At 39.0% G+C, this 14,021-nt stretch overlaps 1 protein-coding gene across 6 annotated transcripts in view; it reads right to left on the bottom strand.

Moving 5' to 3' along the window:
- The window catches only part of EPHA6 (EPH receptor A6), a 371,578-nt gene that overhangs the window by 116,585 nt on the left and 240,972 nt on the right, over positions 1–14,021 (bottom strand). For all 6 annotated transcript variants that reach the window (XM_039914480.1, XM_039914479.1, XM_039914478.1 and 3 more), the window contains 2 exons: positions 1,906–2,014; positions 233–303 (listed from right to left, as the gene is read on the bottom strand). In XM_039914480.1, coding sequence (XP_039770414.1) covers positions 233–303; positions 1,906–2,014 — 180 coding nt within the window. The remainder of the gene's footprint in view (positions 1–232; positions 304–1,905; positions 2,015–14,021) is intronic.

The following is a 14,021-nucleotide window of genomic DNA, read 5'->3' as shown; positions in this document are numbered from 1 at the left end:
GTAAAATTATCTAATGAGGAGCAGGTGTAAATTCACAGGCAAACCCTGAAAAACGTACGAAAAACTTTAATGTTAAAATCTAGGCCAGTCTACATTCTCTGTTACCCACTTACATTCATGTTTTAAATGAACCCCTCATTATGGAAAAAGAATAGATATAATAAGGAAAATAAGGACGATATGTAACATTCATCTAAAGGAAATAACATTTATTATTTAGTACATTACTTACAATGTCCATTTTGTAAATTATTTCTTCTTTTCTCTTCAGACTTCATTTTGGACTTTATGTACCATTGGCACCTTTTAAGAAGACAAAGAGTATTGTTAAAAGATTTTGTTCATGTAGCTTGTAGAATTTCAGCCAGAAAAAAACTGCAGGGAATGTGTCTGTTTATTGTTATATTGTATTCTCCCAAAAGCTTAGTACAGTGCTCTGCACACAGTAAGCTCTCATTAAATACAACTGACCGACTCACTGAGACAAGCAGGACAGATGACATTCAACTATATCTGTTTTCATGAAATTGTTGTGTGCGTGAAATTTTGAGGTTGTGGTTACATCAACACTCTAAACTGTACTGAGTGAAAACAAAAATTATACTTATAAATGAGTGACGTGCTTTTTAATATGCTGATTTCTAAGTAAAAAACACAAACTGCATATTCACTATTTTGTTATTTTATCTAATTGTTAATGATCAGCAAATACAATCTGTGACCAGTTATGCAGCTCTCCCAGTTTCCTTTACAATTTACAATGGCTTGGCTTGGGAAGGCTTTTCCAAATTATTTTTTAACAATATAAAGAAATCATGCTAGGCATTAATGCTGTGTATCTGGGCATCTAACCGATGATTTTTCTATCATTTAGGCGTTAAAAGCCATTTTGCTTCTCATTGCATCATCTGAAATCTGATGGCAATGTTGTTCTGTGAAGTTCCCAGTCAGGTGCATATCTTTCCCTGCTGCTTCTATATGAATAGACTCATCAACTCCTGATGATGTGTCAGCTCATCAAATTGCTAATTCTAAATGGAAAAGCTGAGCACATCTGTAGGCTACCTATCCAATCTTTCAAAGTGAAATCTGCCTCAAATGCCATGGTAAATTGAGCACTTATTCAAAAAATTTGGCCTTTGAAGTACAATTTCCACAGGACTATCTTTTACCTCTGAATTTTAAGTGATTCTCTGAAATGTCCCATCTTGGATAATTAGAATGGTTCTAGTCAATAAGACAATGGAAAGCTAAAGGAGTCTCTTATCTTAAAAACTGACAAACATGAGGGATTGAAAACTCAAAATAATCCAAAAATATTCACTTCAATATTAATGTTGTTCTATTTTTAAAACTTTCAATGTTTCTGGGGATTACATTTGACGATTTTTATAACATTTTTCTTTCAAAAGTTCATTTATGCCTTTGTGGGCAGAGCTCATTTCCCATTTAATGATTTGATCCAACAATTCCCACTCATTACATAGACTGCAATTAATTGGCTATAATTAGCATTGATAGGAACATACCTAAGGTAACACCTGTCTTTAAAAGTTTGGTTTGCTATATACAGGAAAGTACAGTATTAATTCAAATATTACAATATTATTTTACCCTTAGTAATGTCCAAATAATATGTTCACAGAGATATTTCTCTTCTAAACCAATCTTCCCTTGGCCACCTAATAATCTTTATGAGCAAATCAAAAAAGATTTGTACTTAGCTGGAGGGAGTTTTTAGAAAAACAAGAAAGCCAGAATCAACGGGGTTTCTAGTGGACTGAAAGTGATCTCTTGATTCCAACCTACTTCTGTGTTTTTGATAAGTATGACATTTTAATTTAACACAGGAGAGGAGTAAAACTCAGGGACCCTGGTAAACTAGTGAATGAAAGTAGCAGTTACCTCCCGGTGATTAAGAAGAACAAAGTGAGGATGACCAAAAGAGTGAAACCACCCACTGCAGCAGTAGCTATTACCAGAATCTGCCCCTGTTCTGCTGCTATATCAGAAGCTGAAACAGAAACACAGAGGAAAGAGCTTAATATTTCAGTGAGTGACAGCTGGACTGAAAGGCTTTAAGCATTTCACTATTCAAGTTCCTCTAGAATTTTATGTCTCCTGAAATGATCTGTCAAAGAGTAAACGATATTTATGGGAATTAATAGGGCCAAATCTGGTTCCCACTGAAGAACTGGCAATCCTTTTCATGACAGATCTTTGGAGAATCATCTCAGAGTTGATGATTGCTCATACTTTGCCCGGGGTTAGTCAAGTCAAAATACCCAGGCTAATATTAGATTGTGAATGCTTAGTTTTTTTAATAAACAGACTTTGCTTCAGTTCCAAAAAGATTTACTTGTTATCCCCTATATTACATACAAATGGAATAATTTCATTTTTTCCACCATTTGCAGATTGGATCTCCATACACAGCACTTTGTAAAAATATGAGCACTCTTTTAAACTTATCTCCCAGCATCTTCTGAAATATCCCACATGTCAGAAAAACAACTAGCCACTTCTTTTCTGACAGCAGTCACCACACATGCCATATTTTTGCTGGCCAGCTTAACTTGTCTCCCTCTTGGTAGGGTCTTCGGTCAGTGAATGATGCCAACAGTAGGCCCATGACAGCCTCAAAGTCCAAATTAGTTCCAGAGGCCCTAGCTGTCTTGGAAGTGGGATTGGAACCGAGACAGGTTGGGTAACATACTGCAGTTGGAGATCATTTATAGGGGCCCATCTTGAGTCTGGGCCCAGGTACTTGGGACCCTGCTCCTACACTGATTGGAGTCCTGGACGGGAAGATGGCGGTAAATGGCTTCCCTTCCTGAGGACCCCCTGAATTTCCAGGGTCTGTGAAAGCCCAAACTGGGGTCATCTCCAAAGTCTGTAAAATCAACATACATTTCCTCTCCCCTCATCTTGCAGATTGTTTTTCTCCAAGTCTTTGCCCTGTACTGGTGCTCTCTACCACTTGTGCCACCTCTCACACTTGCCAAAGGAGGATGGGAATATGGCCATTATATAGTTTCCCTTTCTCACTGGCCTGGAAGTGGTGCCACTGGATAGCTAATATGGACGATGTGGCCATTGCTGGTCTTGGTGTACACAAATTGATTGGTTAGGGCTCCAGAAAAGCAATATGTTATACAGCTCTCAGCAATGAGCTGATTCATGTCTTCCCAAACATTTCCTGGGCATTTTGGGACCTATGGGATCCTTTTCTGGGAATAATATTGTGAACCCCACATGGGACAAGGACTGTTTCCAACCTAATTAGCTAAATCTACCCCAGTACTTAGTATGGTGCCTGGTACAGAGTAAGCACTTAAATACCATTAAAAAACACAAACTCAAATACCATAAAAAATAAAACAAAAGGAATCCCTAGGGTGCTATGAATCCACCTTTTGAGCCACCCTCCATTCGCTCTCCACACATATTTCACTGGGGCGTGTGATTACTTTTTTGAACCTGGAATTTGTCTTTTAGTCCACCCAACTGTTCTAAAATAAATACTTCATTTCGCCAGATTATTGGTTCTATCTAGAACACCATTTTCAAGGGACTATAGGCACATTTAGATGCATTTCATTTCCCTGTGTTTCTTATCTTTGGGCAAGGTTTTTAAATAATACGTATCAACTATATTCACTATCCTGAACTCAAACAAAGCCCTAGTCCCTTGTATTTTCGCTGATGCATGAAAAACATCAGTCTCATTTGCATCAGAAAAGCACGTTTGATTTTATGCAATTTTAGCCTACTCAAAAGTTGAGTGTTTTGCTCTCTGGGGCATCAATCCAACCAAACTTGGAACAGTATCTAAAGTTGGTAATTCCCTGTGTTCTGAAATTAAGGACATTACTGACAAACTCATATACTGAACACCAAATTCCTCAAAGTGATATCACCTGTACAGAATAGTTAAATATTAATAATATTTGTGCATTACTAAAATAGCAGTGACATTAAGATGGCTTTGCACCAGTTCTGAATGTAAATAACAACAGTAGCCACTTATTTTGATTTTCATAGGGACTGAGGTGACTGATTCTCAGGATGAATGATTTATTAATTCTCTAGTGTTAGGCTTTTAGCACTATGCTTTAATCCAAGTATATTTGCAGAAAACCTCATACAACATTTATTCTCTGCTCAGACACTGCACAGGTAAGTTAAATATTTTCATCTCATTCAACCAATAATAGGCCTAATGTAGTAGAAGTAGTAATAGTGGTAGTAGTTAAAGGTATTTACTGAGTGACCACTGGGCGCCCTTTCCTCTCCACCCAAAGGGCTACCTTACTATTACGGGCTCTCGTTATATCCCGGCTAGACTACTGTGTCAGCCTTCTCTCTGACCTCCCTTCCTCCTCTCTCGCCCCGCTCCAGTCTATTCTTCACTCCGCTGCCCGGCTCATCTTCCTGCAGAAACGATCTGGGCATGTCACTCCCCTTCTTAAACAACTCCAGTGGTTGCCTATCAACCTCCGCTCCAAACAAAAACTCCTCACTCTAATGGTATTTGTTGGTATTTGTTAAGCGCTTACTATGTGCAGAGCACTGTTCTAAGCGCTGGGGTAAACACAGGGGAATCAGGTTGTCCCACGTGGGGCTCACAGTCTTAATCCCCATTTTACAGATGAGGGAACTGAGGCACAGAGAAGTTAAGTGACTTGCCCACAGTCACACAGCTGACAAGTGGCCGAGCTGGGATTCGAACTCATGAGCCCTGACTCCAAAGCCCGTGCTCTTTCCACTGCGCCATGTGCACTCTAGGCTTCAAGGCTCTCCATCACCTTGCCCCTTCCTACCTCTCCTCCCTTCTCTCTTTCTACCGCCCACCCCGCACGCTCCGCTCCTCTGCCGCCCACCTCCTCACCGTCCCTCGGTCTCGCCTATCCCGCTGTCGACCCCTGGGTCACGTCCTCCCGCGGTCCTGGAACACCCTCCCTCCTCACCTCCGCCAAACTGATTCTCTTTCCCTCTTCAAAACCCTACTTAAAACTCACCTCCTCCAAGAGGCGTTCCCAGACTGAGCTCCTCTTCCCCTTCTACTCCCTCTGCCATCCCCCCTTTACCTCTCCGCAGCTAAAGCCTCATTTTCCCCTTTTCCCTCTGTTCCTCCACCTCTCCCTTCCCATCCCCACAGCACTGTACTTGTCCGCTCAACTGTATATACTTTCGTTACCCTATTTATTTTGTTAATGAATTGTACATCGCCTTGATTCTATTTAGTTGCCATTGTTTTTACGAGATGTTCTTCCCCTTGACGCTGTTTAGTGCCATTGTTCTTGTCTGTCCGTCTCCCCGGATTAGACTGTAAGCCCATCAAACGGCAGGGACTGTCTCTATCTGTTGCCGACTTGTTCATCCCAAGCGCTTAGTACAGTGCTCTGCACATAGTAAGCGCTCAATAAATACTATTGAATGAATGAATGCACTGTATTTAGGGTTTGGTAAAAGCAAGAGACAAGTTCCTGCCCTTAAGAAGCTTATATTCTAACAGAGGAGACAGACATTAAAATATTTACAAATGCGGCTACCGGAATAAATACATTTACTCTCCAGTTGATTACACAGACATGCTAAGGAAGCTTATACAAAACAAATATCTAAGTACAAGAGGTGGCTTATGGATGGAAACTACTTGGGTTTGGGAAGTTCACTGGGGAAGGCTTGTTGGAGGGCATGGGATTTTAGGAGGTGGAGAGATGGAGAGACCTGTCCTCTGTAGGATTAGGGAAATTCATTGATTAAATCAGGCAGGCCAGCGTCCTTAGTCAGTGAGTCAGGGAGGGATTCAGCAAGAATACAATCTCTTGCCTCTCCAGGGCTCTCAGTAGAATCTGGGCTCAACAACCCAAAACCTTTCTCTTTTTGCAAGGGCGGGTTCCTACTGGGTTTTGCTTATAGAAACAATGGCTGAGACTCATGAACCTTCAAAAATTTGTTTCAACAGCAATAAAAGATTATCTTCATTAAATCATTAGATAATGATTTATCTAATCATTATAAAATATGATTAAAAAGAGAAAACCCAAAGTCTCAGTAAATGACTTAGGGAAAGGAAACAACAAATTCACTTAGAAATGAAAATGGGAAATGGAACAAGAGACAGGATACATATCAGCAAACGAACCACATTTCCCTAAAAAAACAACCAAGTTGTTTTCCTGCATCACCTTCCAGAAAGTTTGAATGGTATGAAATGGTTTGAGGTTTTGGGTCATTGTGGGGGACCTTTCCTTTGAACAGAGTTCCTTCTGCACTAGTTGGATTTCTTCATTTATTTGTGTGCATTTTTTGGCTTTGTTAAATGTTTTTTGTCCTGTTGACTTCATAGCTCTCTAGTTTTATGTATTTTCTGGGGAACCATAGAGAAACAAGCATTTGCCATGTTGGCATATAGAGCAGGAGTTGTATTTGCATTTACTTTAAGGTTAGCAAAGTTATCTTGCTGCTCGATATTACTATTCTGCATTTCAGGCAAAAGAAATTCAACTTTATTTAAACTACAATTTCATTTCCAACCATGGTTGTTTTTAAAAAAAATCAACAGTTTAACCCATAAGCAATTTGTAGCCAGATTTAAAAACCATCTGACAGAGACATTAGCTTATTATTAATAGTAACAATAATAAAAATGATGGCCATTTGCTAAGCATTTAAGCATTTACTATGTACCAGGCACTGTACTAAGTGCTGGGGCAGATGCAAGGTAATTGGGTTGGACACAGTCCTTGTCTATGCTTTAAGACCACAGAAGATTATTTTGATACCAATGAATGCTTATTTCTCAGCTGAAGAGCAAAATTTTCTTTTCTAATTTTCTTACTGGAACTAAAGTTCTAAAAACATACCACCCACAGTAAGGATTCCAAGCATGTTCAAACTGGGAGCTTCATATATAATATTAAAGGACAAAGAACAAAAAAAGATGAGTTTAATAGGAAAGAATTAATATTTAACTTATGCCAGCTGTGGCTTGAATTCAGAAGCTATCAAGAAAAAAAATGCTCAGCATCAAAGTATAATCATTACTTTCTTGTAAACATCTCAAACGTTTTCTTACTTGAATAGCTACTTCAGTCACTGCCTTTCACCAGCAGGGTTAAACATCTTTTGGAAGTAACCCATAGCAAAGAGGAGTCACTGTCCTCTGTAGCTTAACTAGCAGCCTAATTCTTGATTGGGTAAAAACCAAGCTTCATCATTTCTGCCAAACCAGGCCCTTAACCACGATTGCACACCCTCCGAAAGAGATTATACAGCTGCTCCATCTCCACTTTTCTATCACGGTGCCATCAACCAACCAATTCTCTACATCTGAACAATGAAGCTCTCAATTTCACACTTTTCTCTTTAGTGACCTTAATTTACTTGTATATTTAAAAAAATGCCAAAGAGAAGCAAGAATAATTGGAAAATGTAGGCTTGGTTAAAAAACTAACAGAGAGGCAGGAGGGGCAGTGTGATGGAAAACTTATGCTTGCTTTATGAGACCCAAATAGGAATCAATAGGGAAGCAGCATAGTTTAGTGGATAAAGCATGGGTCTGGGACCTCAGTTCTAATCCTGGCCCTGCCTGGCTTTGCTTGCTGTGTGACCTTCAGCAAGTCAATTGACTTTGCTGGGCCTCAGTACCTCATCTGTAAAATGGGGATTAAAACTATGAGCCCCACATAGGACATGGACTGTGTCCAACCTGATGACTTTGTATCTGCCCCAGCACCCAGTACAATGACTGGCACACAGTAAGCACTTAACAATTGCCATAGGAAAAAAAATCAATAAACACATACACAATTTATCCTGACTTGGCCTGTAAGGGGCCAAAGACCCCGAGTCTGAATCCAGTAGGTAAAAAGTAACTCTGTCCGGTGTGTTCAACTCTAACTATTCTGTTAATCATAGACATCAGCACAAATTTTAAAATGACCATTTACTGGGAAAGTTGAGATGGAGTTAGGTGGTTAAAGCCATTGAATTCTGGTAGGATAAGGACGGGCTGGCTTGCTACACTGCTTGGTCATTGAATTTGAGCTTGAGAGCACTCCGGAGAGGAAGCAACTAATCTGATGAAGAGTTTTCACTCTCTCACCCTGTTTATCTTCCTCCATCTTCAAACTACGTCCTCAGGTTCGGTGTTTGACATGTGAGTAGCAAAAAATATTTCTGTTTTTATCATCTTTAGCTTTGAGGTTATCTTTAATTCAATCAACAAACACTTCCATTCTAATAACTGAACGCAAATGTCTAGCATTTACGGAAATGCCCTCTCGTCCTAGACTCTCCTGAGATTTTAGAGGGATTCTCCTCCAGCCCAGGAAAAATTATCTGCATCCTAAACATGTCTAAAATTGAACTTACCTTCCCACCCAAATCTCGTCCTCCCTGTATTTCCCATATACTGCATCATAGAGTTTTGACTGAAGTATCATTAGTAGTAGTGGAAGAATTTTCCAACTTGGGAAAAGGACTGCTCTCCTCCATCTCAGAAAGCTTAAAGGCACAATGAGGGCAGTTCACAATAGTTTTATGGCTATATCCAAATCATAGCTAGGAAAAGTGCTTAGTACAGTGTTTCACATACAATAAGCACTCAATAAATAAGATCAACTGATAGCTGATTTCGTTATTCACTTTCATTATGCAGCATATAAATGAGTTGAATTCAAGATAAAACAATTGTAAAGAAGCTTGGATTTTTCTGTAAAGTGCTGAGAATTAAAACATCAGAAAGCTGGCACCAAACTGCCAGTTCAATGTTCTTTCAACTACATGCATTAGTTATTAGAATTTGACATCTCTCATCCCAAAGGACCCTGCAGAAAGATAGTTAGGCAGATAAAAAGGAGTAGGTTTAAGATAGCTAAATACAAACAATGAGTGCAGAACTGTAATGCACAGGAATTAGCTGTCAACATTTTAGGTAGATGCAAAAGGTATTATGAGCAACAGCATGGAGCTGACAGAAAAAAACTTGAATGTGCTGAAGGTATAATCAGATAACCTTTAATACCCCAGGAGTGTTCAACTTACAATGCTCTGTTACTTCGATGGACAATTTAGATAAACTGAGAAATGAATGGGAATAGCAGTCTTTTCAATCAGTTTACCAAGTGGAAGATAAAAAAGAGCACAAAACATTCCAAATCCAGTAGTTCAATTTAATTTTGCCCTCCATGCACAACCTGGTAATCCTGTACTTTGATTGACGGAACACTATGGTCCAGGCATCCACCGAGTGCCCTTCCTGTCTGAGTTCAAGGATAGGCCCAAAATTACAGCAAGACACCCACAATGTACGTCTTACTGCTGGGCTAGTAAATCAACTTCGAAATAGCCTCTTGCCTAAAGTGCCCAAGGAAAAGATGAATTTATGCTGGGTTAGTGGAAAAGGATGTCTTTGTACTAGCTTGTCTATCTGTGAAAGGGCAACACACAGATGTTTTTAACTCCAGTCCTAGATGCAAAGATATTTGTTATGTGATGGGCTTTCAAGGGTGCAATAAAGGTTGTTCCCTATTTGGATGAGGCAGGGATAGGGTAATTTATTTATTCATTTATATTAATGTATGCGTCCCTTTCTAGATTGTAAGCTCATTGTGGGCAGGGAATGCATCTGTTTATTGTTTCACTGTACTCTCCCAAGTGCTTAGTACAGTGCTTTGCCCACAATAAATGCTCAGTAAATACGATTGGATGAATGAGTGAATGAAAGTAGGCTAGGGGATACTGGATAGCCACTGCCAACATTGCTACTCAGTTCTGATTTTAACATGTCCTGCTGACTAAGGAGGAAGGACATGTGCTTTAGAGAGGCTCAGTGACAGGTGCACAGAGAGTCTGCTTAAAGTGGAGTGGGTGGAGGGAAATTGTGTTTCTCTTCACAAGAGAGCATGAACCATTACCACAGTTCATACATTTCCTAGCCAGAGTCAGGAGAGCTGGGCCACATATAAGTTTATGTTGGCATATCATTTTATGCACTTGGGCTGATTCCTGAATAAATATAAAGACTATTTTAAAGAAATGCTCTGACAGGTATTCTGGGAACAGATGATCTTGTTTTGTTCTTTGGACACATAGTCCAACCTAAACAAGTTGACAGATTTAATTTTTTAAGAAGAACTACATTATTGTAAGAATTAAGCACCTTTTTTCCTAAGAGTGTAAGTGAATCAAGAATCCAGTTTGAATCAGCTACTTCTCATATGGCAGTAGCAATGCCAAATAAAGGAAAAAAGAAAAAAAAGCCCAACAACTTTTGACTTTTCCTCCAGCATAGCAGCACTTCCTCTCCTCCTAAAGCATACTGGGAGGTGGGGATGAGGGGGAGCACAGGGAGTATTCTGGTTTATGCAAACACACCTAAATCCTTTACATAGCTCGTAGGCTATTTTGTCAAAAAGCCTCTTTATGTTGTTCATCTTCGATGATCTAATTTTTCCTTAGGGCAAAGAATGTCTTCTTGTTTATATTGCAGCTGCTCCGTGCCTTGAAGTCATAATTATGTGGTATTTATGATACCAATAAGGATTCTTGAGTAATGTGACTTCATAGTAACATTAGATAGGAGCAGGATTAGTCAGAAGGCAAAACTCAGGCTTTGGCCTAATATTAACTGGCAAAAAATCTCTCCCAAAACAAACAAAAAACCCCAACCAGACCATGCTACAGACTTCACGCAATGTCTTCAACAGAATTTGTAATGTACCTTTGTGTCAAAATATTTTGGAAGTAGGAAAAATTGAGACCCTTAAAATGACCTCAATGGGTCTGTTTTCTTCAAATTCTTAAAATATGTATCTGCCTAGGTTTTGGGTGAAAATACTAACAGTTTAAAGTTATTTTTCAGTTTGACCCTTATCCAGCCAGCTGCTTAAAATAACTCGGCTTAGACACAATTGCTTAATGGATTTTCAAGTAGGCAGAAAAAAGTTGGAAAATGTAACCAGACTGAACATGCTGCACATGCTATTCTGCAGGGCTATTTTGTCTTAACTTCTTTTCACTCTTTCACTGAAGAGCACTGCATCCCTACATCATCACTCTCTAAACCTATCTCTCTGCTGTCTGACATTCCTGCTAATACTCTATACCACTGTAAGTGTCACTGTTGAGCAAAGCAATACTATCCATTCCCTCCATGAACACACTGAGGGTCTGTGCAGTAGGTGAGGGAGAGATTGGTCAAGACTGAGATTCACACAGGCATATCTGGACAGGTGTCAAAATAGTAATCTTGTGAGAATGTTTTTATGCTCCACTCTTGAATCATTTTTGACAACTAAACTACAGGCCAAATGCAGCTTCAAAACATTAGTCAATAAAAGCGATTTGTCTAGCCTGAAAATGTCTCTAAATCATCAAATATTACATACAGAATGTATTTTTTACTAAACTGGGGGCAGTTTGAAACCATTAAAGAACATATGCCTCCACTAGAATGCATGGTTGCAATGTCAAATATCTTAACAATGAAATTCAGCCAATTGATGATACAGGAAATACCAGAAAAATGCAGCAGGGATGGACAGCTACAGAACTCCCTGGAATGGCTGTAAAACATTCCTAATTTCAACATTTTCACCTAAGTCCTGAAGTATCCTGGGCCCTATCAGTCCCAGAGAGAGGACAGCATAAAGCCAGATACACAACCAGTTTAAAGAAGAACACTGGTCACCTTAGTACACTGCCTCATGGCTTACCACATGAGTTTTCAAAGGAAAGAGCCCCACATTTCGTCAAAATGGGATATAATGGTATTAAGGAAGGAGGATAAAGATGAGGTGAATGTTGAGAGAGCAAGCAGTGTGAAACAATATAATAATGAACAACAGAGAAAACTCAGTAGTAACTAGGAAGTAAGGAATGAAGACTAATGCGTAGAGACTGAGGATCAAAGAGGCTTCAGTCAGTCTTCAAAGAGGGAGAAATAGATGCAGGTTTCCCAGTGAAGTCAATCAATCAACAATTCATGAAAACCTTTAAGAGGCAAAATACAGTCCTGGAGAGGAGGGCAATATGTTAAGATTTATTCTCTACTCTAAAGGAGTTTACAATCGAAAGGGAAGCCAAAGCTGACAAACACATAATCAGTCATAATAATGTGGACATAAAGATAAAGCAATTACAAGATGTTCATGTGGAGGAGTGCGCCATGGATTGAAGAGAATAGAAAGGATAATTACCAAGGTCTCCTGGAAGAGGTGGGCCGTTTCATCTGATTGGAAAAGTAGCTAATTCTTGTGTAATATTTTCCTTATTCCTTAAATGTGTGGACTGTCTATACCTTTTGGAGAGTATGTGAAATGAAAGTCCTCTGTATTTGTACAATTTCTCCTCTAATTAGACTCATAAATAAGGAGCCTACATCGTGCTTGATTAATTAACTTTTTTATTACTCCACCAGGGTCAGACAGTCCTCTTTCTGCTTCATGCACCACCATTAATAATCATTCCAAAATTTCTGGCTCCTGTTAGTTATGATGTAGTGAATTCTATCCTCAGTAGTTGAAGCAGCACAGATTGTTTATTAGCCAGGAACTGGGAGAAAACATGTTTGGAATTTCTTCAAGAGATGTGGGGATGAAACTGTTCTACAAACTGGTCACTTCATTTTAGCTGTCAGAAAGTCCCCAATGAACTAAGGTAACCTCATAATTAAAATGGCTGAATTGCACCAGTAAATAACATTGCTTTTATCTGACTATAATATGGTATGTATAAGGTGGTTGGGTGGTCAAAGCTCGTGGCTCAGTGGAAAGAGCATGGGCTTTGGAGTCAGAGATCATGAGTTCGAATCCCAGCTCTGCCACTTGTCAGCTGTGTGACTGTGGGCAAGTCACTTCACTTCTCTGGGCCTCAGTTACCCCATCTGTAAAATGGGGATTAAGACTGTGAGCCCCATGTGGGACAACCTGATTCCCCCGTGTCTCCCCCAGCGCTTAGAACAGTGCTCTGCACATAGTAAGCGCTTAACAAATACCAACATTATTATTACTAATTCTATTAAACTCTTCCAAGTTCGCAGTGGTCTGCACCCAGTTGGCACTCAATTAATTCTTCACGGGCTTGTAAGTGCTGGTAGTTTTCTGCCAGGTTGGAACAGGTCTTCCTGACATTTAAATCCTGAGATTTAATATTTTGTTTCCTCGCCCAATATGATCCCAAAATATAGTTGGCACAAAATATTTTCCCTTTAGGGACACTGAAAGGGTACACATAGCTACAGTTTTAAGATCTAATGTTTAAAAGAACTGTTGTGCTCCAAAAAATGGTTTTATCATTTTAGTCTATAGGGGTCATTATTTTATAAAAACCAATTCTCAAAAATTGTTTTTTTAATTTTAAAAAATCTTATAAAAGGATCATACATGGCTTTTGTGCTACAGTTTCTCTATAGGAGAAGTCATAAAATGACAGAAATAATTTTGAATAATGATTAAATATTGAAATGAGAAGCTATCTTTTTGGGCCCTTGAAGGAAATATTTACTAATTCAGATATTGTATTTCAGCAGCTGTTCCAATATCTGGCTTCAAAGTTGGAACCACTGGCTTCTTGGCTGTAGGGAGACAAACAGTCCCTGGCTTTTATAGGTCAGCCTCACAGTAGCCCACAACATAGTGGCATTCATTTTGTTTTATTTCTAGAAATCTGCATATGTAATTAAAAAAAATTCTATAGTTTCCTTTGTCTCACTTTAAGGATGAATCTGCAAAAAAGGTAACAGGTTTTGATGGTGTTTAAAAATATTACAAATGCATCATTGCCTTTTATTGTTTTTGTACTATCATTTTGCTTGCTTTACTTGCTAAATCTATGTATCCTCTCAAAATTATCTGAACTAAATTGCAACATATGAGTTTTTCAAGCAATTTAAGTGCCTGAGATAGCTTATCTCTTTTCTTTATTCCCCACTATCTTTCTTCTTAGTATCTCTCAGGGGATCACCATAGCACAACAACCATTCTAGCAGAGGCAGTTACACATTTTTTTTA

The sequence above is a fragment of the Ornithorhynchus anatinus genome, chromosome 17, assembly GCF_004115215.2.
Source record: "Ornithorhynchus anatinus isolate Pmale09 chromosome 17, mOrnAna1.pri.v4, whole genome shotgun sequence".
In the NCBI taxonomy this organism is placed as follows: domain Eukaryota; kingdom Metazoa; phylum Chordata; class Mammalia; order Monotremata; family Ornithorhynchidae; genus Ornithorhynchus; species Ornithorhynchus anatinus.
This window is presented reverse-complemented; position numbering and strand designations above follow the sequence as displayed.